General features: G+C 42.0%; 1 protein-coding gene across 6 annotated transcripts; it reads left to right on the top strand.

Moving 5' to 3' along the window:
* On the top strand, positions 1-27,254 carry CNR1 (cannabinoid receptor 1). Of its 6 annotated transcripts, none has more exons than XM_021089914.1 (2): positions 1-98; positions 21,248-27,254. In XM_021089914.1, the coding sequence occupies exon 2, from the start codon at positions 21,311-21,313 to the stop codon at positions 22,727-22,729; it is 1,419 nt and encodes a 472-aa protein (XP_020945573.1). In that variant the 5' UTR covers positions 1-98; positions 21,248-21,310; the 3' UTR covers positions 22,730-27,254. The 6 variants fall into 6 exon arrangements, with proteins under 6 accessions (XP_020945573.1, XP_013848129.1, XP_013848127.1 ...); XM_013992675.2 differs by lacking the exon at positions 1-98 and adding an exon at positions 581-722; XM_013992673.2 differs by lacking the exon at positions 1-98 and adding an exon at positions 590-726.

Raw genomic sequence — 27,254 nt, 5'->3', positions numbered from 1 at the left:
GGCTCACCGCGGATCCCCAGGCGCCTGCGGCTGCTGCCCCCGAGTCCCGGGCGCCCCCCGCCCGGCCTTAGAGGGGGGAGTCCTCCTCCAGCGAGAAGGTGCGAGGAGTTGGCCCCCTGGGCGGTTGGGGAGGGGGCGCGCCAGGGACGGAGGCGCAGAGCCAGCCGCCTACGGAGCCCAACTGTTTGCAGCCGGGGCCGGGCGGGTGGGGCGAGCCCGAGTGGTCCGCGCCGGGCGGGGACGGCGGGAGCTGGAGGATGCACCCGGCACGGAGCCAGGCGGTGCCCGAGGGCAGAGGACAGGTGGCCACGAGGCCGCCGCCCAGGTAGCAAACAGCTCGGGGGCTGCGCGGCGCGGTCCGCAGGCTTCTCCGGCCCCCGGGCCCGGCTCATGGCTCCCGCCGCGGGGGCGGCCCAGAGCTGGGGTAGGGTGGGCTGGAGGCCGCACCCCCCGGCCCGGCGCACCGCTGCCTTGCCCCCCTCCCCGCTCCCCCTTCCCTTCCGGCTCAGCCCTCTGGCCCAGACGTGACCCCCGCGCAAGGTATTGGCGCTGCGCGCTGCCGGGGCGCAAGAGATTAATGGACCCGAGGTCGGGGGCAGCGCAGGCACGACCCCCTTTTTGGCTCCTCCAGGGTGTGAGGGCATCCGGGATGAGAGCCAGGTCATGGCAATGGGGGCCCCCAGGACCTCAGCGGCGGCGGAAGAGGAGGAGGAGGAAGAGAAGTAGGTGAGGTGGACCAGAGAGGCTCGCCCCTCTGGCCCCGGGGCCGGCGCCGCGGCGTGTCCCCCGCGCCGGCAAAGTTTGGAGCCACAGGCGCCGCGCCGTGCCGCGCGCCGATCCCTCCCCGCGCAGTTCCCTCGGCGGGGTCTGTGCTGCCGCCGCTGCCAGGGCAGGACAAAGGCTCATTAACACGTGATGGGACCGCGCTTCATAAATGGGACCGGAGCGAGAGGGAGCCAGAGACAGAGCGCGAGCGGAGGGAGAGGCAGGGACCGAGCCAGCTGGGCGAGGCGACGGGCGCCCGGGCTGGCGAATACGGGCGGCCCCAAGCCGGGCCAGGCGGGGCGAGCGGGAGGACTCAGTGAGGAGCCCGGGAAGGGGCGAGGCTCGCGGGCGGAGGGAGCACCAGGCCCGATCCCTGTCGCGGGCGGCCGCGGGAGGCAGGGGACCGACTGACTTACTGACCGACCGACGGAGGCACACCCCGCTCCACCCCACCCTGTCTCGCCCGCACCCCCTCACCGGCACCGCCTCCCTCTCGCTACTCGCTCGGCCACCCCTTCCTTCCCCACTTCTTTTCCGCCTCCGCCCCTGCTTGGCTTCCGCGGCGCCAGTGCCTTCCCCTGCCCCGGGCGGGGCGCCTCGGCTCCCTGCAGAGCTCTCCGTAGAGTCAGAGGGACGTTTCGTTCTAGCAGAGGAGCAGCCCCTGCGCTGGGCGAGAGGTGCCCAGGGAGCTTCTCCCCCGAGGACCAGGGGATGCGAAGGGTAAGACCCGGCAGAGTTACGTTTGTAAATACTTCTTACGCCTCCCGCCCCCTCGGGTGCTGACCAGTGTGGTCCCCAAGTGTCCTTCGTGGAGTTCTTATTCCGTGTGAGCGAATTGTGCGTCGGTGTTTACTAAGCTGTATAGCCCCAGCCTGTCAACTGTGGTCTTTGCTACTTCTGGAGATTTCTACGATTTACTAGTTATTGAATGTGTGTGCACCTGGTTCTCTGTATGCACTGATGTCTGTTTGTGGAAAATGTGTAATTGTGCATGTTTGGAAAACGGGCGCTAGAGTTGATGCTTAATGCCTCTAAATCGTATCAGCAAGTAAGTCTTCCCGGAGAAACACATCGGTCTCTGCACCAGACCTAGAAACTGGCTAAAGCCAAATATTAAATGCCATATAAAGAAATGTCTGACAAATAATAAACTTTTGGGTATAGAAAAAATACAGCTACAGGAACCACTCTTTGAGGAAAAATAATAGAGCATTTAACTGATAATCTAAATTTGAATGGTGATGGAACCATTTAACAGAACTAGACATTAGGTGAAAAAAGTTGATGTTGTGTTTTAAAACACATTTCTTGCTAAGGCTCACAATCACGAATGGATCAGCTCCTGAATGAAAATGTGTTTGCTGTGACAGACGTGAGAAACTGTCATTTGGTCATTTGAAAGTTTAAAAACAACATGCATGTTTCTAATTTTAGTTTTCAGTTGAAGAGATGAGAAAAAATTTAGTCACCTATTAACCATTGTCTCCCATCCTTTTTATTTTCCTTCACATAAGTGGTATTCTTGCCTTTGTTGGTGCTTTCTTAATGTCTTAGCATCCTTGGGTATTTAATCCAGGAAGAGATTAAAAGAGATTTACTGGTTTTAAAGGTGCTGAAATATATCTTAGTAGGTCCATAACTTCTCCTTTTTATTATTGCCAAGTTAATATCTTTTGAACAACGGGGGAAATGCAGTCTCTTAGGGGAAACTCAGTGGACATTGAGTATCAGTGGGTGACCACTGCCATCAATCTATTTTGCAGAATATTGAGAAGCTCAGAGCAACCAACCTTTAAGGTTCCCCTAGGACTTTATCTGATTTAAAGTGTTGCTTTTCTAATCCTATCCTACTGACAGTTTGCAAGGGAAGATACACTGATTGATTTTTTTCTCAGTTCCTTTTTTTCCCCCGTACTCCTTGCCCCTCCCCCGCTCTCTAACTCAGTTAAGAGCAATTTTCTCAAATAAAAAGGCTACGCATAGTTTCTTAAGTGAGATAGATTATCATCTGATTATCCATACATGAACAGAATCCACGCACCTCTGGAATTTTCAACGTTGCATACTGCAGACGGTGTTGGAGGTAGCAGTAAATCACAGTTGGGCAGGAAGCTTGGACGTGGTTTTAAAAAACTAATCCATTTTAGGTTATCAAGAGAACTTATTGTAAACAGACTCTTTTTGTTCCAAAGATGTCTCCCCACTCCAGGAGAGGAGCAATCCTGGCTGAGGTATGTATTGAGTGTCTGATGGGGAGAGGTCTCATTGTGTTTCTGAGTCTCCTGGGGGGTAAAATGATGCCACAGGGGCAAATGCTCAGTTCTGACCTTTCAAAAATAAAATTACTATGCTTGCATACTCATTGTTAGGAAGGCAAATTAGATTCATGCCCCCCCTTTAATAGATAGCATCAGTATATATGCATATAAAAAGAATGTTATGCCTAGTCCCTTCAATAAGCCGTAGGTGATATTATTTAATTTGGCCTGTGAAGTTTCACCTCCTGGTGACAATCCGATCTCACGTTGGAGTAGTGCTGGGCTTTGTTTGTTATCCACTGTTTTCTGTCTTTTCCTGTTACCCTTTTCCCAGTGGACTGTGTGCCTCCCTGTCTCGCCTGTGAGATTGTTCTTCTCTAATAAGCCTAGCTGCAGGGATCAGTGTGTTCTTTTTGGCATTTCAAAATGTTAAAATAGTGAAATTGTTAAATGTTACCAAGACGAAACTGCTGCGAATGAAATTCTCCAGAAGAACCACTGTGTATTTGTGGCATGTTACAGTCCTTTTCCAAAAGAAAACTCTTTGAATCGGTTTACCTATATTCTCACGAAAGAAGCAGCCCCATTGATGTTGTTGATAAGTGTTTAGTATGCAGTGTCAGCTTATTAATTACCAAGGCAAAGCCTGAAAAACTCTTTCAAAACAATCGTGTGACATTCTTCTTTGCTTTGACTCTGAATTAAAATTAACCACCAGGAAATTTAGACAGGCTCCTGGGTTGTCTTGCATAGAAGTACGTGGAATTCGCATTGGAATACTCGGCTGTGTAAGAATAAACTATTATGAAATGGAACTTATAATAGCAGTTTATGGTTCACCACGCTTACCAAATGTTTCTTCCCAGAAAACAGTTGGCTTAATAAGGAAAGGGATTATTTCTCAAAATTAGCTCTCCAGGAATGCTGCAAAAAAAGAGTAATAAATTGAATTTGGAAATACCTAACAGCACACGATGAGTAAAACAAGATTTGGTTATAGCGTTTTGAATCTGGTTAGGAAGATGGAGCCTGTCTGTTAGTTTGCTGCCTGTTATTCCTGGGGTAATTACGTTAGCTCAGTTACATGAAGCACACTGATGAGAGCTTTTCATTCCTGCAGAAAGAGATGTCGTGTCTCTACCAGTGTAAGTCTGTCTCTCTCATTTTTGTGTTCATCCTTTTCTAATTGAGCTAACAAGTTAAGAGTTAAACCAGCCTTTGGCTTTAAATTATTTATAACTCTGCTTTGGGCTCTGAAACGACCTGGACCCAACATTGTTTGGAAAACTATGCCAGGTTTATATATGGCATATCTATGTTTTTAAGGGCTGAAAACTCTTTCTCTTTTCTTGACTAAAGGTTGGTCAAGAAGTTAAAGAGTAAGAGAAAATCAAAACTAAAGGATGTATTTTGTATTGGCAGCATTTTAACTTCATGATTCCCTCCCTCCCTGGATCGCCAGCTCTTTCCTAATCGTGTTCTCATAATATGGTTAACTTTATATTATAACTGCACAGATGATGTTTTTGAGGGATTGGAGAATTCAACACTGTGTAGCTGCATTGCCGTTTAATGTTGTGGTAACCATTTAATTCACTAATCTGTATATTCTTAGATTAGATTTGGTTTAACTTCATAACACATTACAGATCGACTCAGATTTCTCCCAGATATTTTCTGGACTAAAAGAAACAATAAATGTTATCCAGAGTATATATAGTGTCACGTTATATACTGCATCATTTGAGAGGACCAGGATGTATAAATTCACTTTTAGATATGTATACAAAATAAACTTTTTCATAGATGTATATCAAGACAGGAATAGTAATTGAGATATGTTATCTCTATATATTTGAACATATGAATCAGATTTCAAATAAATAGTACAAATTTGGGGACATGTCCAAGCTCAAGGCAGCTGTGCAGATGGACATGGAAGACTCAAGGCAAAAGGAAGTAGCCACCTCGAATCAAAACAAGGCTGTTCTTATTTTCCAGGATAGTGGAAATCTGTTCCAGTTTCGTTTGTTCTAAGAATCTTGCAAAGATGCCAGGATGGCATCCCTAAACATTGGTAGATGCGTTTAACATGGCTTTCATCCATCTTGCTAATGGTTTATTAATTTTGGAAAGGAAGTTGAAAGTTGGGTGAAGATAGTCAAGGTTATTACTGAACCACAAGATGCATATTAACGTAGTTATCTTTGTTGGTTATAACACATTTTAATGCCATCACAAATAAGTTAAAACTGTAGGAAATCTGTGAGGTGGAAAAGGGGAGGCTCTTTTAGTAGTTTTTCAGAGCTTCTCTTGGTACTCTTCAAATGGTTTGGGGTTAGATGAACTCAAATAGGCCTGCATGGATAATAGGTGTGTTTATGACTTATCAGTAATCCTAGGTCAAAAGCATTACGTAAAATAATCAGTGTGACCATCTCTCGTTCTTACCATAATGTGTTTTCTAAAAAGCTTTCCTGGGTCATATTTCTTCAATGAACAGGGTGCCTCCTGGAAAATAAAGTACATATCATTATAATAGCTTTTCCTAAGGACAGTTGCAATGACAAATATATTCTTGATCTAGTTTTCATAGATGTTTTCCATGTATCTGAATTACCTTCCATATAGATGACTATTGCTGAGTAGCTTTGGGATATCCTCTAATTTAAAAGTTTCATTTGGGCAGTTGAATGTCATGACTTAGTGAGCATGGAATTCTGAGGTTCAGAGTTGTGTGCATCTGGGTTTTTGAGGAAAGAATTATTTACTCCCCAAACCTGAGCAAATGGGCCTGACACAGTCATAGCAGTTGTTCTGAAATACCATGACTTCTGTTTAGCCCCAGCTGGAGAAATGTTCACACCTGCACTTTAGGAAAGCTTTCAAAGTTTTGCTTTGTTTGTTTGTGTTCTTTTCTTTTCTTACTGGACATGTGAGTTGAGATTGGTCAGATGGGAATCAGTGTTTTTTTTAGCCAACTCCTGTTTTTTTTCTTTAGCCCCTGTGCCATTATTGCATTATAGTCCATATTTTTGAATAAGCTTCCTAAAGTAAAATTTGCATTTTTGAATGAAACCAAGGATTTGAGTTCACTTTTCTCCTAACACAGATGGCAGATCATTTTTCCCTAGGAGTCCAATATTTTATTATCTAAGGGCTTATTTTTCCACTCTAATTTGGATTCTTAATTGTTTAGAGTTTGGATTCATTGAATAGAAATTTGATATCTTTGGCTTGATTCCTTACCATCATTCTCAACGCTGAATAGCATTCAAAAACATTTTTTAAACTACAAGACTAAAATGCAGTATAATTTTCAAACTGATGGTGTAATATCTCTTTTTTTTATTCCCACTACCAAATTCCATGCTCTTGCTTTTTAAAGAAAAGCAGAAGCAGTTTTCAAAGATGTGCCAGGCAATCTGTTGTGGTGGTTGAATATACTGGCAAATGCTCTCACAAACTGTGTATGTCAGTAGTATATTTAAAGATAATTAAAATAAAATATAATTAGGAAATAATGTGTTTCAGTTTATGTTGAAATGGGAGGATTCCCCTTTTTCCTTTATCATTGCTTTATCCATTCCTTAGACCATAGATTTAGAGAAGAAAATTAGTCAAAATGAGTTCTGTAAATTGAATGAAGTTATGAGGAGTTTTACATTTAAATTGATAAATTCATGTATGTTTGGAAAAAACCCAAAATTTCTACTTTCACACATGGACATTTGTACTGGGAACTTTTATAATGCTGATTTCTGTTGGTCAAATGGCTAAAAAAGATTTTTTTAATGCAGCAAATGAACTAGTATCATAGGTAGTATGCCTTTGTCATTCTTGTTTGCTTTTAACTCAGTTATATTTAAAAATAAGTCAACTTGATTTATTCTTGATAAGAGAGGCATATTTTAATGCCACTATGGTCTGTGTATTTTGGTTTATTCCAGCGTTGCTTCTTAAATGGACCATATTTTCAACTCATTTTAATGCGCTGCTACCAGACTTTGTAAATGTTTTCTCTAGCTTTTGTACAAGTGGTGGTGAACAAGCAATATGCATGTGAAGAAAAAGGAAAAAAAAAGATTTAAAAAGCTAAATAAGTTAACACATAACCAAAGTAAGCAAGAGATTGTCCAAAGAATTTTGTATCTTTGCATATGTGGGCATTTGACCTTAGAAAAAATGTACAGCAACTTTTGGAAATTAGATCTAAGTTCATACAAATACGGGGAAATCTTTGAATGATTTTAGTCTTTAGCTAAGGAAACTAATTATGAGTAATCTGTGATCCATTTTTATTGATGAAATAATTAGAGAGAGAACAGTCTGCCCCGAGTCGTATACTTAAGTGCTTTGGGATACATTTCCATATATTTATAACCTGTAGGTATTTTTGAAAGATCCTTGCCAGCTATAAGCAGTGCAAATTGCATAATTACCAGGGTAACTCTGTATAAGATAATTTGCAGTAGATTTGCATTACTTGGGCCTACTGCAAAATTTCCGTTTTAGCTTGTCATTTTCTGGGTTCATCTCCTGTGATACATTATCTCATGGTTTGGGAAAAGAGAACAGAAACAGAAACATTTCCATCTTAAAAAGAAAATAAGCTGGAGTGTTACTTACTTTTACTTTTTTTCCGGATCTTTAATGCTCAGTGATTATGGGTGCCTTCACGATGGTTTTGAAGGACATGGTTAGCAGTCCTATAATACTTAGTGTGGATAGAAATAAGAGAAATTGGTGTGCAGTTGTTAATTTATGTCTGCATTCTGGGTAAGTAGATGTTATATCTTGTGGCCACTTTTCTTGGCGGGACAAAAGATAGAGCAAATAAGTTCCTGAAGAAAAGTGCAGAGAAGCTCTAGATTGTAAAGTGAAAATCCTTGAGAGGTTCTCCTCTCCTCATGCTCCTCTTCAGGCTCAGCTATAGTGTTCTCTTCCCGTCAAATAGAAATAGCTTGAAACAGGGTCCTACTGTCTAGCAGAGAACTATATTCAGTGACCTATGATAAACCATAATGGAAAAGAATATGAAAAAGAAAAGAGTGTATACACACATGCACACACACACACACCTGTGTAAAACTGAATCACTTTGCTGTACACAAGGAATTAACACAGCACTGTAATTCGACTATACTTTAATAAAAAAAATTTTAAATAGAAATAACTTGGTTTTAAAGCTCTACTCTGGGAAGTTACTTTAGAATGAGCAGGCTCCCCTGGCAGTCCATTTCAATGATCTAAAAACCTATACCCTTAGAATATTCTTTGTTCCTATCTCACCTCAGTTCTTCATAGAGGTTAGGTCTCTCTTCCTCCCCGTCTAGTCTTTTTCACGTCTCCATAATCATTAACAATGGCTCTAACATTGTAGAGTGTCTTAGAGTCTCCTGGAAGCATTTGGAAAACACCGATGTGCCCCAGCCCAGAAACAGAGTTTCTGATTCTTTTGGTCTGAAGTCCGTTCGACCTGAGACCGTGCATTTCTCCTGAGTTCCGCAGTTATGCTAATGCTGCTGGTTGGAGTGTACGTTGAGGGCCACTGACCTATAAAATAACTCTGCATCCATGCAGAAGCCACCATGTGACATCTCAGACTGTTCTTTTAAGATGTACGCTGGGATGTCCAGCCTATTCTCGGCTATCTTATTTCTTAATTCTTTCTCTTCGCTTCACTCTTTCTGAATCCTTTCAGTTCCCCAACTGTGTTCAAACTCACATGATTGTATCACACAAACCCTGATTAAAGGTCAGACTCTTGAATGAGTACAATAGAACTATCTCCTGGTCTCAGCGGCATAAAAATTCTATACTTGCCTTCAACTCGTTACTACGTTTCCAAAGGATATATTACATCTTTACTGAAACCAAGTTCTGGTTCTGTTTGCACATTATTATTGCATCGTGAAAGCATATTTTTCTGCTTACATCGTACATTGTTAGTACACACTGAAATTTTTTTTCTGAAAGTAGGTGCTTTTCAACAAAAGTAGATTGTATGTAAGTACCTCGTTTTTAAAATCATGTTTAAAGGGAACCCTGAACTTATACAACAAGAAAAACATTTAAAATTATTCCAGTGATAAAATGATGGGAATGAAATTGAATTATTTCAAAAACTACGGCATCCTTGATTTGTATGAGTATTTGAACAAATATTAACTTCTCTTGTGAAATATTCCATTTTAGCCTCTGTCACAGAAAATAATTTTCCATTCTTTTTCATCACAGAGTCATGACCTGTGTTGGTGATTTCATATTTGAAAATTGGAAAGCCAAATGTTTCATGAAGTAGAAGTGAGTTGAGTTTGTTATTAGAATTGATTTTGCGCTTCCGAGACATTCCCTTCTTACTCTTAGCATCTCTTGGCATAAACATGTCATTTGTTTTCAGTATAACTACTTTCCTTTATTCATTCTTAATTACTTTCTTCAGGCAGAATTCCACATACTCACAATTAATTTTTATCAATATATTAAATTTTCTCAATGCCCTTTTGCCTCAGAAAAGCAATTAGAAATTTTGTTTTTGTAGGCAGTAGTAACCTTCTCTAACATATTTCCTTATTTATGTTTAAATTAATTCAGTTGTAAAATGCATAAAATGTTGTAGCAGGAGGTGTTGCTCAACCAAAGCAAGAACTATGTCCACTGAATAGAGAGTAAGTATCAGGTTGATTCCTGAGGGCTTATAAAAACCACTCCATCTAGTGGTTGAATTTTCACATAACTTCTCTTGACAGGTTGTTTTGAAAACACTCTTGTACATGGAGAAGTCCATTTGGGAAAGATCAGTGCGTAATAGCATGCTTTTGAGGGAAAAAAAAAGTCCATTATAATCATAAATTCATATGTTGTCTTTAAAGGTCTGTCAAAAGCATATAATTAGGATTCATTCACAGTTGTGCCTCTCACAAAGATCTCTTTGTGTATCATTGTTATGTGGTTGAGGTTCGTAATACACACCCAGGCTGAGTAAGGATCAGAAAAAAAAGTAAGTACCTGATCTTTGCCCATCACTTCCACTTGCCATCAATATAGCATCTGTTTGATACTGAGATCAAAGATTCTGGGATAAACGGTTGTTGATGCCTTTCATGTAACTTTTACATCTGGGCAGTTTTTTTCAGATGGATGTTTGTGTGAGACCTAGACCCAGGTTTACTTCCCTAATGATCAGCTGATTTTGTGCCAAGGAAAACCATCCACAGTTAAAGTCTTTCTGCTAGGATAGCTCTGCCCTATTAAAGATGCACACTGGCAGTCATTTAGTAAACAGTTATTAAGTACCTGCCCTGTGCCAGGCAGAGGACTTTCGAGACCATCTACTTCAGGCCTCTACTCTCAAGGCGTTCAGGATCTGAAGGGTTTAGACACAAGAAAAGACCACTGGGGGATGACTCAGCATTGCCCATCATCTCTCTAGGGAGGAAAAACTTCAAAACACATGTAAGAAGGGGATTTACCCAAGCCAGTGCTATTTGATGATCAAGGATCATCTGCCATGATTTGTATTCAGATGCTCCTCCATTCTGCCTTCTGTGGGAAGGGAATGGCAGGTGGGTGGGCTTTAATTGATGGCTTGCTTGGAGCGAAGAATCATTTCTCTTGCTTTCTTGATTCGTATCCATTATCCAGATGTGATATGTGGCTATATAACATCTCCAGAGCTAAGTGCAAAGCACATGCCCAATAAAAATGTCTTACATGACACCTGTCAGAGGCCATCAGCCATGTTGCAGTAGGAACACAGCTCCATGCCCACCCTGAGTCAGTCACCGTGCATTCCCTTGTAGGAACCCTACTAAGGATGACCTGGTTTCTTCTGCCTTGATTCCAGGCAAGATCTTGGGACCTGGACCCAGAGAGGCCTCCTTCCTCTGGGCCTCAGAGGAACCACACTGCTCATGGTGGGAAATGGAGTGATTTTGATTGAGTTTGAATTTCTCCATGTGGGCAATGGATGTTTCAACAACAAGCATGTTTCTGTCAACAACTGTCATGTCTCATTCAGACTTAAAGCAGGTCCCCTCTTTATTCCTCACTAGTGTAGAGACTGTCATTACCCTCCACGATCTTTACAAGTAACCACGGAAGAAAAAAAACCCTATGTAAGTTTTTTTAAACAGTGGCAAAGACAAGGTAGGTTTTATTTATTACTTGTTAACAGCCACTGCCAATAAGGTGCTAATCCAGGGCTAGGATTTATAGCTTATAGTTAATTGTCATCCTTTGTCCCTGAAGACCATGGAACGAGGATGATTTGCAAGTGCTGTGGGCAACCGTTTTTACTGTCAACAAATCATTCCTTCAAATTTTAGTCGTTCATTATATAAAATTATTATGTACTGTTTATAACCTCCATTCTCAAAAACAATTCTTTCTCTTTCTCCAGAAAGGGAAGGAAGAATGTCTTATTACATGGTTCTTGAAACTCAAAGCTAAGAGCAGGGACTTTGAGTTACACAGACCTGGGCTGAAGTTCCAACTCCTCGTCTCTAGTAGGAAACCTTGGGCGAAGCGTTGTTACCTCTCTATGCCACAATTTTCTCAGATGTGGAACGGGAACTGCAGTAGCACCTCATTCATGCGAATATTACACAAAAATAATACATATCCTTAGCATCATGCCTGGTATATAAATATACAAATGCTCCTTATTGAAAATATTTGGGAATCAGAATTTTCTCTTATGCATTTAACCACCCAAATCATCCAGCCGCTCTGAGATTTGAACCTGGAAACGAGATTTAGTTTTCAGTTAGACTTAATTTGTTTGTTCATGGATTCAAAGAGAGTATGCTTTTTTTTGCTGAAAGATGAATGAAGAAACTGAAAGGTATGCTGTTCCAGTGGACAGCGTGTAGCACACTAAGCCATTGCTGCCCTTGGCAGTGAGCCGTAAAGATGACCTACCTCCTGGGTTCTACATATTGTTTATGGCCTTTATTGATCAAATTTCATATGTGAGATAAAGACAATCTTATGGAGTATTTTGTATATGGACCAGGGCTTCTCTTGGATTGGAAACCTTGCAGATTCTAATTTAAGGGAAGGCTGCTTCTGTGATGCTCTTTACAGCTTCTATAGGAAAGGTATCTTCCCCACCCTAATCCCGCCCCCAAAAGCAAAGGCGCTTAATAGGAGAAAACCTGCAAACAGCAGAGCAAAATTAAATGGTTAATGGAATTGCTCATAAAAGTCAACCAACCTCACGAGAATCAGTTCATTCGTATCATTAATCTGCCTTTGTGATACTGTCCTTGTGACATCATTCCCTAATGGCAAGTGCTTAATTTGATGTCGTTTAAAGACATCATTTCTTGAGCCCTGAAATTCTTTATGTTTTAACAAGCCTTTAAATGTTAAGTAATTAGGCACGTGCAGGTTAAATCTGGACAGAAATACAGACTTACAAGTGTCCTAATGTCTATTTAGTTTGTATTGATATATTTTTATCAAAAACCTAACACTTATATTGTTAGCAAGAATAGACCAGAGAAAAGGATGCATTTAGTAATTTCTGCTCTAGGTTACAAAATATAAGAAAAGCTAAGGCTTTCAGAACCAATCGAGCATTACCAGCATAATGAAATTTTCTTTTATATATGGGAAAGAGCCGACATTAACACAAGGAAGACGGATTATGTATTTTTGCCTGAATTATCAAGATAATTAAGTCAATCTTTGACTTTGCTGTGGAAGATGATGCAATATGTGACCAAAGTAATAATTCCAAAACTCTATTGGCTAGATAAGAGTTAGAAAAGACTCAGTTGCCCATTCAGCTGTAACAGAAGCATCATTCATCAGGTTGTGATGTTGGTCTGTGAGATCTGCCATGTATATTAACGACATGCCTTAGACATAATGCACTTATAAGAGTCAACTAAAATTCTCCCTGCCAACTTTAGAGAAGTTATTTTTCTTGATCAAATTAGCAGAAACCAGACTTGTTCCCAGAAATGAATGGAAAATAACAAACAAATATATCCATGGGCAACTTCCTTCTCTTAAACCCCTCACAAGATTCTTTTATAAGTTTAGCCAAGCAGAACAACACAGAACCAATGAACTAGGAAAACAACATGATTCATAAAAGGCCTGGGACTCCTGCATTTGATATCCTGGACTCTTATAGACAAAATGAGCTTGGCTTTGTCTCCTGAAAGCATTTACAAACTTAGGCTCTAGAATAGGAGCCTGGTGGGCCAATACACTCTGTAATTATATTGGGAGCATCAGTGCTTCTCATGCTTTCAGAATATTTTCTGCCTCCCTGGACTACTTGCAGGAAGCAAGTAGTATCTATTGCCTATTCCTCCAGAGATGCTGCAAGGGTTTTAACTCCAGAATCAACAGTGACCAGTAGCTAAATAATTGAAATGTCTCTAAAACAAAGAAGGTCTTCAGTGGGGCAATGATGACTAAAGTACCTTGCTATTAAATTATACTGGTACAGGAGTTCCCACTGTGGTGCAATGGGATCCTTGGCTTCTCAACAGGTTTGGCCTCAGCCCGGTCCCCAGTGGGTTAAGAATTCTGTGTTGCTGCATTTGTGGTGTAGGTTAGCTCAGATCTGATCCCTGTCCTGGGAATTCCATGTGACTAAAAAATAAAAATTATGCTGATATACAAACGACTCTATTTGAAGTCCTGTTTTGAGAACTTACTCCATGTTCACCCTAATCAGGACTTGGATGTTTTATACCCTTACTTGTTATAGAAACAAAGATATAGACTCTTGAGTAGACAAAAACAAACAAAGAAACAACTCTCATGCTCCTGCCAAATCCATAAAATCTCTTGATGGTACTACAGCCTGCTAGTTGTATAAGCTTGGAGGTGGTGGATGGAAAAGGAGGTGTGCATGGAGAGAAGAGGGCAAAAAGAACAGGTGATATTATTCTTAAAAAAATGAAATTTAAAAAAGTAGAGTCAACATCTTAAAATATTTGTATTATTATTGTAAAGTCATGGTTTGTATCCTAAATTGTTCAAATGTTTTGCCTATTTTGAAAAGCAGAATTCTAGGAATATCCCCTTAAATGTCATTCAATCATTCTTTTCCAATGATACTAATAAAAACCAACTGTTTCTTTATAGGTGCATCTACGCATCTTGCTGGAAATTTCCAATTATGATTTTCCCAGTAGCAAACAAAAACAACATTAATGGCAGCTGCATCCCCCAAAGCCTAAACTATATCACTAATGAACTCTCAAAGACAACTCTCAATGCAAAAAAAAAAAAAAAAAAAAAAAATCAGGTGGAAATTACTGTAATAATCCAAATGCAGACATAAAGGAAAGAATTACTGAAATGCAGAGAACAGGTTTCCTGCCATGATCCTATTAACTGTTCAGATAGCCTGTGACACGACTGAGATCCTTGAACTGCACAAAATCCATGTCTATTTTTTAACTGTATTCTTTAATTAAAGTTGGCTTATATTTGGAGTTCCCGTACAATGAATCCGACTAGGAACCATGAGGTTGCGGCCCTGGCCTCGCTCAGTGGGTTAAGGATCCGGCGTTGCCATGAGCTGTGATGTAGGTTGCAGATGCAGCTCAGATCCCACATTGCTGTGGCTCTGGCGTAGGCTGGTGGCTACAGCTCCAATTAGACCCCTAGCCTGGGAACCTCCATATGCCACGGGATTGGCCCAGAAAAGGTAAAAAGACAAAAAGATTTGGCTTATATTGGACAGAAATTACTCTATATCTCACCACCACACCATGCCCTGGCTTGGGTTTTAACAAGCTAGTTTGTTTTAATGAAAGTGCTTGGTCATATTAAAATGGCTTAACTATGACGTTACGTGTAGATCTTAAGAGTAAATCACAGGCACACATTTTGCATTGCTGAGATAAGGTCTGTGATCCTTTGTCTTTACTGAGGAAGATTTATAGCCCTTCCAAACAAGAAAAGTTTCATCCTCGAGGCCACACCAGTGGGCAGATTTACCTAGATGGGCTGGGATAGGAAAGAGTGATTTAGTAGGAGGTAGTCTTATTTGCTATTGGCAAAATGCCTTAATTTGTGCTTGTAAGAAGCTGGGAGACTGGAATATACTATAAAATGCAACATGGCTTTATCCTAGTTACTGTTAATCCTTGAAACAGTACATGAAGTCCAAAAGCAGAAACCTTGGGGTCAGACCCCCCAGAAAGATGGGTTCAAGCTACAAACTCTTCATATTCTGGATAATTTATTTAAAACCGAATGGTCTCCATTTCCTTATCTGTGAAATGGGGATTATAAATAAGCACCTGATAGAGTTGTCATGACAATTTAATAATAGAATATATGCAAAGTCTCTCAAATACCTGAAATACAATAGACATTCAGTAAAATTTCTTCCTCCCTCACCCATGTGTGTATCTTCTGTTTGCTTCATGCTTTAAGTGCTGAGACAAAAAATAAAAATTGAATAAGCAGCCTGTGATCTGATTAAGACCATGAATTATCTTGAAGTGTAATTAATAATATATGACAATGAGCCATTATACTAAGTAATGATAATAATAATTAATATTTACCGAAGACTTACATTCTATGCCAGGCACTATGTTAAGTACTTTACATGCACTTTTTTTTTCCATTTAATTGTCAGGACAAGTCTATGATTGAGGCTTCCTCCTCCTCCTCCTCCTCCTCCTCCTCCTTTCCATTATACAAGTGAAATACTAAGTTTTAAAAAGATTAACTACTTACCCAAATGCTAATATTGGTTTGCTAACTCTTAATTCTATGTTCTCTCCACTGCTAGTGCTTTGACTGGTTGGAATTAGTGGGGAAGAGAAGGGAGATAGTAGCATCTCTGTCTTAGGTTAGGGAAATGTGTATTATAAAGGTTCAATCCTCTCCAGACCTATGATATCCAATATGGTAGCCATTAGCCACATGTCGCTATTAAGTACCTGAAATGTGGCTAGTTCCACATGTTAAAAGGGTAATATTTTGGAGCCAGTGGTTTAAATAAAATAGAATTATTAGAATTAATTTCACTTTGTACTTTTTTCTTTTTACCTAGCTACTGGAAACTTTAAAATTGCATATGTATCTTGCGTTCCATTTTTATTGGACAGCACTGCCCTAGAACCAGAATATCTGAATTCATTCTGGCTCTGCCACCTACTAGCTGTGTGAATGGCAATTTACTTACCCTCCGTGTAAAATAGGGATAATAATGACATCTACCTCACCAGGCTACTATGAAAACAAACAATCTGATATATGACAAAGGCTCAGAGCACTACCCACACATAATAAGCTCTATGCATGTGCTTTAAAATGGGAAATCGGCAAGACTTAGTTGTCTGCCTGATAATAGGGGCCAAGAAGAAGGAAGCCAGGGTAAGTCCAGAGGATGAGCTTGGGTGACTAGAAAGATTATTCACAAGACGTTAAGAAATGTGAAAACTGACATGGCTGCATTATTTGTATTAGCAAGAGGTGATAAATAACCTAAGCCTGCATCCGTAGGAGGCTGGTCACATTCATCTAGCAGCTACTTAAGGCAGCTGCTGAATGAGGAGGGAGGTTTTGCAAGCTGATGTGGAACTGCCTTCATGTAGACTTTGACGTGGAAAAGCAAGGTGCAGAACATTACGTATATTAGTGTTTGTTGGAAAGAAAATAAAGAAGGGATAAATTTATGTATATTTGCCTGAATATGCAATGGAATAGTTCTGGAAGGAGTAACAAGAAACTTCTTGCCAGTGAGGAGGAAAACTGGAGAGAACATCAGAATGGGAGAGATTAGATTGACTCTTTGCTGTATATTCTTTTGTACATTTTGAATTCTCTGAATGGATTATATACATATAAATATTTCAAATAAATTCGTTTTTAATTGGCAGTGTGAAGGGAAAATGTGTTCCTTGAGAGAAGATGACTTAAGGAGTAGAGGTCATGGACCAGCTCCCAGGAGCTGCTTAGGAATGTTGGGCTCAAGCTTTGATCTTCAGGCCAAATACCCATTGAATTAATTACCTTTCTCTCTTCCAATTTAAAAATAAAAGGCAAATATATATTGTTAAATCATAGCTTTCATGCATCAGTTAATAAAATTCAACAGCCGCCTGATTAGGTTCATGGGAACATTTCTAAGAAAGTCCAGCCTCCCTGACCCTCCTCATCTGCTTTCGTGTTATCAGACCTGAGAATCACCTAAGGGGGGAAAAAAATTCCTGTGCTTAGAAATAAATATATAAACTCCTGATTAAGTACTATGATGAAGCCTATAAGCGAGGGAAAGATCGGAAAAACTTGTCCTGCCTGGTGGGAAGGGCAGGTCAAGGAGGTCTCAGAAAGATGACTTTAACAGAGAGCTTGGAAGGAAAGAAGGAAGCTGTGCAAGGGTGGTTGAAGGAGCAGGGAGTCAGTCCTGGGCCAGGAAGCTGTGTGTTTCAGTATGGATGAGAGCTGAGAAGCAAAAGTAAGACTTGAGGCTATGCCAGGACCGCTAATAGCTCTCACAGATTGTGGCTCTCTTCTGTGTCCCTCCCATTACATGAAGATGTTCCTGTGTCAGTGGAGTGGTCCAGCAAATGGAATTTTGCCCAAAGAACAAAGGTGACTCTGAAGACATAGCCCAATGGTGGTAGGACATTTTCTGAAGGAACCTAGGATGTGAGAAAGGATATGACAGGCATATGGCTAAACAAGGACCCTGAGCATGCTTGAGAGTTAGCAGGTGAAGCCAGGCTGAACTGGGGACTCAAGAGAGATTTTCATAGAGGAACCAGGAAGTACTGGGCACCCATCTTGGCTATGGGACTTCAGTCTTTTATTTTTGCATCCTTTATTTCTCTGTCCTCCACAACTCACCTCCATTCCTGGGGCATTTGGTTGGGCTTGACCAGACTCTCACATACCCCGGGTGTCTCTGTGCGGTCTGTGTAGTAGTGCTCCTGCCTCTGGTCAAGCAGGTCCCAGGCCCCGTGTGCCTTGCACTATGTCACTGTAGGAGGGGGTGCAGAACTGCTCAAGAGCCCAGACTAAGGAAAAAGCTAATCTCCTGATTGATGCCAGAAGTTAGCCATGGAGGATGCAAGGCCTTTGGTTCAGTGGTGCCCCCATACCATCAGTGCAGGCCACACTGATCATGCGAAAGGGCTACAGGACCATAAAGGTGCTAAAGGGAACCCTTCTGACTTACCTGTCTTACATCATTTGCTTTGCTCACCATCTGGTAAAATACTGCTGGTATTTTTGTTTGCTCTACTTAGCCATAGTTGCCCATGTCATGACTCATTCCAGAAGCATTTAGGCTACTCATTCTACCAATGGATTGGGTAGTTATTTAGGATTTAATTAAAGATACCTCAATTCAAACTACATGCTTATTACCATTCTGATTGGAAGGATCCCTCCCCCCACCTTGGGTAGGAAAGGGATTTTCTTTTTTTCTATTGTTAAATGTGTATATTCAACTAACCACCTTATCTAGGGCCTCCTTCTACATGCCAGGCATTATGCTAAATGCTGTGAATAAACACTAAGTGAGCTCACCATCTAGTGGGTTGGAGGGAGGGGTAAAACAGATGCAAACACAGAGAAATGTTTGAATATTTAGTAAGCACCATGATAGAACACTATTTGGCTATTGCATGAGCCCCAAAGAGCATACTTCATCTGATCTGGAGGTGGTGACACCAAACTCAGGAGAAGGAGTTGACCACGTGGAGGAAGGGAAAGGGCGTTTGCTCAGAGGAGTGTGAAAAGCAGAGGGGGTGAAGGCACCAAGTTGAGATGCAGTAGCCTTGGTGTGTTCATGGAACTCTATCTGGTATCATCCAAGTGGTAAGTCCAGGAGTGGTGAGAGGAGGGTTGGAGAGACAGGCAGGGGCTAGATCATCCTGGGAAGCCTTTGACTGAACTTCATCCTATGGGTGTGGGGATAGAGATGGAGAGCTCTTGTTTTGTTCAGGGAGAACAGGACATGGAGAATTCTGGGCACAAGTGAGTGAGGGTCAGATCGGGGCTGACACAGAAGGCAAAGAGAAGAGCCATGTGTTATAGTCTGGAGAGTGTGGACCTGAAAGGGAAACCTCATGAACAAATTTGAACTTGGTCTTTAGGGCAAAGAGGTTGATTACGAGAGTCACATAATCAGCCACCTATTTGATGAAGATCACTGGAGTAGCTATTTGGCAAATGATCACAAGGGGATTGGTCCAGAGAAAGGCAGGAAAACTGGAAAGGAGGCTGGTGCTCTGGTGTGGGTGAGTAGTGATGGTGGCCTGGACGTAGAGGTGGCAGAACATGGAAATTGGGCCACATTCAGCATGTTGTGTTACCAGTTACTAGACAAAGAGAACAAAAACACATCACGATACTTAAGGTTTTCATTAAATTTTTTTTTTCTGCGCCTCTGTGTCCTGTCTCCACCCACATTTATTTCTACATACTCTTGGCATAAACATCTTTTCGTTGGGGAAGCCGCCTTCAACCCCCTAGACTGCTGTTCCCACGGCATCTTGTATGTCCCTGATTGTAGCTGTCACCATGCTTCCTCATACTTAAGGGGTCAGCTGCCTGTCTCCTCCGCTACGCTGTACTTCATGTGATCAGGGACCCTTCCCAGATAATGCCGTGTTCCTTCGGCCCTGGACAGAGCCTGGCACATAGTGGGCGCTCCATGATTTGTTGGATGGAAAAATAATTATTAATTATTAATTTGGATAGGCAGGATCTCTGTATTTTGGCAGGAGGACTCAGAACATTTTAACTGGATCCAAACTAATGATGATCTTCCCCCCGCCCCCACCCTTAATACAGCATATATTTAGGAACAATAAAAAGACAACTAGTAAAAAAAAAATATTAGTTTTTATGAGTTTTAAAATGATTGTAGCTATCACTCAGTACTTTAAGTAATATATAATAATATATAATATTTTTATGTCTTTATATTGAGGTCATTGACATTTAATATTATATCAGTTTCAGATCTACGGCATCATGATTTGCCTCTCCCACCATCTCATCGGGGCCCTTTTATCATTTGTTGTGAAGTACTGATCAGCTAGGTCTTTCTCAGAGGGAAATGTCCATTTGTAGCTGAAGATTAGGTGTGCCAGTGGGAGGAAGGGAGTTCGTGATCTTTCTACACCACCATCTTGGGCCGCCCTCAGTATTTCTAATATCTCAATAAGTTAAAGCACCTAATAGCCACATTTTAAACAAACATTTAAAAATGGTAAAACCAATTCTCCGGCTGTTTATTTGTAAACAGAACCAAGTTGGCTTAGCTTAGAATTGAAGAGCCCTTCAAAATTGGCCCGTCCTTTCCACAATCCTTATGTCCAGCGCCGTCCACATGTGGAAGGCCTTGGACAATCAGGCCTGTCTCCCATCTTCCAATGTGTACTGGTGGCCCTACAGCGTTGGGGACACTGTCAGGAAGCACTATCCATTGTCACTCCTTCCTCGTGTTAAAGATCTCGGTCTTCTTCTGACCCTCAGTGCAAGTCTGCCCTTCGTACCATTTTTCTTGGCTAGAAGTTCGTCTCAGCCATGGCTTAGTTCAGCCATCTCTGGGTGAGGAAACCTGCCTGATGGAGTCTGGGCTAGAACGTGGATATTCCCATCATGCTCAGGTGCTTACTACAGTCCCAGCAGTCTCTTCCTCCCTTTGACACTCAACACCAAGGCCACACAGCTCAATCCCTGATGCCACACTGTCTCATTCTTTGGCTGTCTTGTATGCTTGGTCTTATCTGTGTGACAAGGCAGTAAAGTCTTCAAGAAAAGAGGTTGTGCGATACGGGGTTTCTTTCCCCCACCAGCATTGCATCACTGTGGGTATGCGCATGCATGATAGTAGAAGCCAGGTGGCAAACACTCCCTAACACAACCATGAAATGCACACCACGCCCAAGACACATTGCCTTCTCTCGACTGCCAGAGCCTGGCGGTCCATGCAGGACTCACCCTGCGACTCAGGTTCAGAGAGCTTACATAATGATAGACATGGATATGTTTGGTGTGTATATCACCCACTTTGAGCGGCTCTTTAACTAAAGGACTGACTCATTTTGTTGACTGAATCGGGCAAGGATTTTACCTATGTTCACAGCCAGGAATGAAATAACACAGGGGTACATATTTGGGATTTTTACTGTAGTTCTGAGCGGCTTTGACCTGAGTGTTTTAATTCTCCTGGTTTTCTCACCATTCATGGTGATTGTTTTCCCTCCTGGCAGGACTCCCCGCGGTGGGGCGCTTTCTCAGTCATTGTGGGCGTGGCCTAATCCAAGACCGAGGGTATGAAGTCGATCCTCGATGGCCTTGCAGATACCACCTTCCGGACCATCACCACAGACCTCCTCTACGTGGGCGCCAATGACATTCAGTACGAAGACATCAAAGGCGACATGGCATCCAAATTAGGGTACTTCCCGCAGAAATTTCCTTTAACTTCCTTTAGGGGAAGTCCCTTCCAAGAAAAGATGACTGCAGGCGACAACCCCCAGTTAGTCCCGGCTGACCAGGTGAACATCACCGAATTTTACAACAAGTCTCTGTCCTCCTACAAGGAGAATGACGAGAACATTCAGTGCGGGGAGAACTTTATGGACATGGAGTGCTTCATGATTCTGAACCCCAGCCAGCAGCTGGCCATCGCTGTGCTGTCTCTCACGTTGGGCACCTTCACGGTTCTGGAGAACCTTCTGGTACTGTGCGTTATCCTCCATTCCCGCAGCCTCCGCTGCAGGCCCTCTTACCACTTCATAGGCAGCCTGGCCGTCGCCGACCTCCTGGGGAGCGTCATCTTCGTCTACAGCTTCGTCGACTTCCACGTCTTCCACCGCAAAGACAGCCCCAACGTGTTTCTGTTCAAATTGGGCGGGGTCACAGCCTCGTTCACGGCCTCAGTGGGCAGCCTGTTCCTCACGGCTATCGACAGGTACATATCCATCCACAGGCCTCTGGCCTATAAGAGGATCGTCACCAGACCCAAGGCCGTGGTGGCCTTTTGCCTGATGTGGACCATCGCAATCGTGATCGCCGTGCTGCCCCTCCTGGGCTGGAACTGCAAGAAACTGCAGTCCGTGTGCTCAGACATTTTCCCTCTCATCGACGAAACCTACCTGATGTTCTGGATCGGGGTCACCAGCGTGCTGCTGCTGTTCATCGTGTATGCCTACATGTACATTCTCTGGAAGGCGCACAGCCATGCGGTGCGCATGATCCAGCGCGGTACCCAGAAGAGCATCATCATCCACACGTCAGAGGACGGCAAGGTGCAGGTGACTCGGCCGGACCAAGCCCGTATGGACATTCGGCTGGCCAAGACCCTGGTCCTGATCCTGGTGGTCTTGATCATCTGCTGGGGCCCTCTGCTCGCGATCATGGTGTACGATGTCTTTGGGAAGATGAACAAGCTCATTAAGACGGTGTTTGCCTTCTGCAGCATGCTGTGCCTGCTGAATTCCACCGTGAACCCCATCATCTATGCTCTGCGGAGCAAGGACCTGAGACATGCTTTCCGGAGCATGTTCCCCTCGTGTGAAGGCACTGCACAGCCTCTGGATAACAGCATGGGGGACTCAGACTGCCTGCACAAGCATGCCAACAACACGGCCAGCGTCCACAGGGCCGCGGAGAGCTGCATCAAGAGCACGGTCAAGATCGCCAAGGTGACCATGTCTGTGTCCACGGACACGTCTGCCGAGGCTCTGTGAGCCAGACGCGTCCCTGGCAATACAGGAAAAGAAATTCTCTTTCTCTTTTTTTTAAAGCCTAAAACCCAGAAGAGTCTGTCGTCTCATCGGTTTTATTTTTTTTAAGTTGACCATGCTCAGTGAAAAAGTGATTGTCAAAGTGATCAGTTCTCAGTTCTCTACTGTTTCATTAGCCTACGTCCTCAAACTCAGTTCTCCAGGGGTTTACAGTGAAGAAAACCTGTTGCTTAAGGGACTGGAAGGTCCTTCAAAGTCTCAATGAAATAGGAGAAAAACCTTTGGCTACACAGTTTGAAGCCTAAGTATCCATAGAAAAAGGCCATCCGATGAGTAATGCCTTTGAAACCACAGCTTTCATTATAATGTGAAGTGTATTTGTCTCGAAGTATCAGAGATGTCCATTTTTACAGCAGTTAGAGTACTAAAGTAGAACTATTTTGTAACATGTATTGTGTCCTGTGAAATGTGTATCAGTGTTTACTATGTGTTATTTCTATTTGTCTGGTTCAGCAGAACTGCAAGGTGGGCTTCTGTGAGAACCGTGGAACATAAGCAGTGGATTGATGTCAGTGAGACCACTTTTCAAAACATTATTGCCCATGATGTAACTTGAGAAACCTTAATATTTTTTCAAATATCTCTCTTTAAATTTGACATTGAAATAACATTAAAGGTTTATTTTTCTGTTAATACAACAAGAAGAATTTGAAGACTAACCAAAGTCTTGAGCAGAACTCATTGACACTTAAAAAAATTTATTAGTCCCACATTTTCATATGAGGACGTCTTCTGGACTTTAGCTGTTCTGTGGATGGAGTACAATCAGAACAGAAGAGAGACGGCATATTGACTTTTGGCTGACATCTCTGACTCTCTTTAGTCTTTAGCTATTACTGGACCTCTTAAGATAGCATGTGTCAATCTTAATGTGTGTTGTTATCACTGTGCAATCGTTGTTTACTTGAAAAGTATTGCATCCTTATATTCCAGGTTTAAGTAGATTTCCTGCCTGGGTGGGCAAACAACAGTCTTCATTTTTTTCTTAATTGAAAAGAAGTATTGTCTGGATCAGTAAAATTATATCGTGTGTGAGTGTGAATGTAAATGTGTGTATGTGTATGTTTCTATCCTGTGACTGTTCTAGTAGTGTCCTAAAGTGAGAAAACTGTGACCACGTTTAAACTTGCTGCACTATTGCACATGGATTCAGTTTCTAAAATTGAGTTCTTCCAGAAATCTTGTTCATAAAAAGACTGACTATAAACATTCAGAGCCCTCTCCCTTTGTGATTGCATCAAGTATTACCAAACTGACCTCTAGGTATTCCATAAGACCAGTGTTTAGCGAGGAATCATCAATAATGAACATTCAAGTTGAGATCTGTATTTATAGTGTTAGTATCAGAAGGTGGGAGTGTTTTGGTTTCTGAGCACCTAATATTGATCAAATCCATGGAGAGGTAAGTCATTATAAGGGAAAGACTTCTAAAAAAACCCCTCTGTGGCAAAACATTTAGTTGTGTGTGTAGGCAGCGTGATCCTAGTTTAAGTAGCACTATAGGAGTTCTCTCATGGCTCAGTGGCTTAAGGATCCAGTGTTGTCACTGCTGTGGCCCAGGTTTGATCCCTGGCTCAGGAGTCTCTGTATGCTACAAGCACAACCAAAAAATAAAGAAGGCATACAATTCAATAGTTTTTTTTTAAAACAAAACAAAACAAAACACTATGCCCGGCTCACTGGAGTAAGACTACCAGATCTGACTTATGTGGCAAGAAGGCTGATTGGATGGGATGAGACAGAAAAGGGCAATGAGGAGCTGGCACACTTGTGATGGGGGCCTGGGTGTCATATGGCTGCTTCTTTGCTTTGCCCAGATATCCTTTGGGACAGCCCAGTAACCGGCTTTGTCTGTCTAGGTTAAAGAAAGGTCCTCTCTCCTCTGTTCCTGGTTGGCTAGATGTGCTCAAGCATAAAGATGAGCATGGCTTGCTTTCTTCTTATGCCCCAGTTTCACACTCTTTAATGGTGCCATAGGTGCTCCAAATTCACCCCTTTCCAAGTAAGCATTGATAATGCTTAAGAAGCCACCTGAGGAGTTCCCGTCGTGGCGCAGTGGTTAACGAATCCAACTAGGAACCATGAGGTTGCGGGTTTGGTCCCTGCCCTTGCTCAGTGGGTTAACGATCCGGCGTTGCCGTGAGCTGTGGTGTAGGTTGCAGACGCGGCTCGGATCCTGCGTTGCTGTGCCTCTGGCGTAGGCCGGTGGCTACAGCTCCGATTCGACCCCTAGCCTGGGAACCTCCATATGCCGCGGGAGCGGCCCAAGAAATAGCAACAACAACAACAACAACAACAACAAAAGACCAAAAGACAAAAAAAAAAAAAAAAAAAAAAAAAAAAGAAGCCACCTGACTCTGACAAATTTTGCTCACAAGCGATCTTCTCCCTCAACAGATAAGGCATGGCTCCTGTAGGACCCATAGGCCTGCATAGCATGATGTAAAGCAGAGAGCTAGTTCTCTGGTGACTCCTAGCTATGTGGTACCCAAGCAGCTTGGTGGAGCAGAATCCTTTCTTGCAGTGCAAAGCTGAATGTGGTTTATGGAGGAAACTGGAGTGTTTTGAATTGTCTATGCAGCTTGAGTCTTCCTGTTGGTTCCCTCACTTCACCTCTCTGTGATGTGCAGGTGGGGGGCTGAGGGTGCTAGAGGGTTAATAAGATCTTTTAGGAGGAGAAAATATTATTTATGAAAAAACATACCAGGGTCCAGTTTCCATTGAAGAATTGCCACTGTTTTGTCCCAAATTTCCCTGAATATTTGTCTACACATCTCGGCGTTCACTGGGTATTACCAACGCTTCCCTTGCAGGTATGACAACCTGGTGAAGATGCAATTCTTGCTATTGGTAGAAAAATTCCAGGATTCATTTTTGAAACTGCATTTGTGTGTACTCAATGTAGATTTTATAGTGTGTTGTGCTTACCAGATCTAAATCATTTATCATAAATTAAGGGACAATGGGGCTGACAGCACTAAACTTGGTGCTTATTGATATTCTAAGAAATATCTGTGAAATATCATCATGTATGTTTTACCACCTTCATTTGAAAATGTTTAAATGAGTTCAATTCATTCTGACACTTTTAATATCAATTCCTAACCCAAGTGACTCAAATGTTCTTCTCAATGAATATACTCATTAGAATTATTATTCATTAGTATCATTCATTAATTAATTAGTCCCTGAATTAGACCCATTGATGTCAATATAATTTAGAGCTCAGTAAGTTTTATAAAGTCTGACTCCAGAGTTACCCACTTTCCTCTGGGGCTCACATATGTGTCCTGACCATCATTTCACCATCACATATGTCTTTAGAAAGGGCCAAATTGCCCACCCGCTCAGTTTCTTCAGAGTAATTATGGCTCTCAATCCCCCAGCAACAGCCTCATTTAGACAAGGAGGGCTGTCTCCAAGAGCCTCTAATTTTCCATCACATATGAAATATATGCGAAAGAATTATGGCCCTAGAAGAAGCTGCAGACATATGCTAATACTTGAGATGATTTCCAAGCCTCCTGGTCACTTTGAGTCAGGTCTATCTGACATTAAGTGTCATGGAATTTTGGCCATCTAAACCCACACTGCAGGAAATAGGCCTGATGTCCAGAAGAGAATTAAGCCCTTGATGAGTAGCCTTCTAGTTACTGTCCCGTTGGTTAATTTCTGCCATTCCATGTCTGTAAAAGAGACCACTAATATCATGTGCAAAATTAGATTTCTCACAATCTAACTGTATATTTGTATGATATTTTAAAATCTCCTAAATGCTGGGCAATGGCTATTAACAATCGTCTTGCACTGGCCTTCTGATGAAATGTTAACAATGCCTATTGTAATATAGACAAAACATTTTATCTACTGATTTGGGCTGAATGTATGTAAATAGGTTTTAAAAAAAGTCAGATGTTTAAGCAGTGGCCTCCAAATCAGTAATTTTCAGATAGGAGAGTTTCTTTACACTGCTGTGGCATCCTAAAAGCTATCTTCACGTGAACTTAGTGTACCGGGCCTGCTGGGGATGGGAGTCCCCAAGAGAGGGAACCTTTTCTTGTAATACTATGACTCAAGATACCAGATTATCTGGATTCTTATTTCCAATGTTTCAGGTGGAAAACATAACTCTTTATTGTCTGTAAATCTAACATGATTACTTTTCCTCTTAGAAGAATATTGTATTGTTAGATGTTTGTTGAGCTGGTAACATCCTTGCAACCGCTGCAATATCTTTGTTAGTAATAAAACTTTGTACACAAGTACTAGTAAGATTGTTACTCAATGTAGCTTCAGTCATTAAATTACTATAGTGAAGTAGTACTTCTGTAATATTTACAATGTATTAAGCCCACACTATATTTTATTTCAATGATGTAATTAAATTGTTATTTATTCAAAGAGAAAACATCCCATCATGTCTATTGTCCAAGGTTACCTGGAATCAAATAAAAATTCTAGATTATCA

The sequence above is a fragment of the Sus scrofa genome, chromosome 1, assembly GCF_000003025.6.
Source record: "Sus scrofa isolate TJ Tabasco breed Duroc chromosome 1, Sscrofa11.1, whole genome shotgun sequence".
Lineage (NCBI taxonomy): Eukaryota > Metazoa > Chordata > Mammalia > Artiodactyla > Suidae > Sus > Sus scrofa.
This window is presented reverse-complemented; position numbering and strand designations above follow the sequence as displayed.

What these genes read in the sequence shown, in the direction of transcription:
- CNR1 (XM_021089914.1), top strand. Translation starts at nt 21,311, where the DNA reads ATGAAGTCGATCCTCGATGGCCTTGCAGATACCACCTTCCGGACCATC.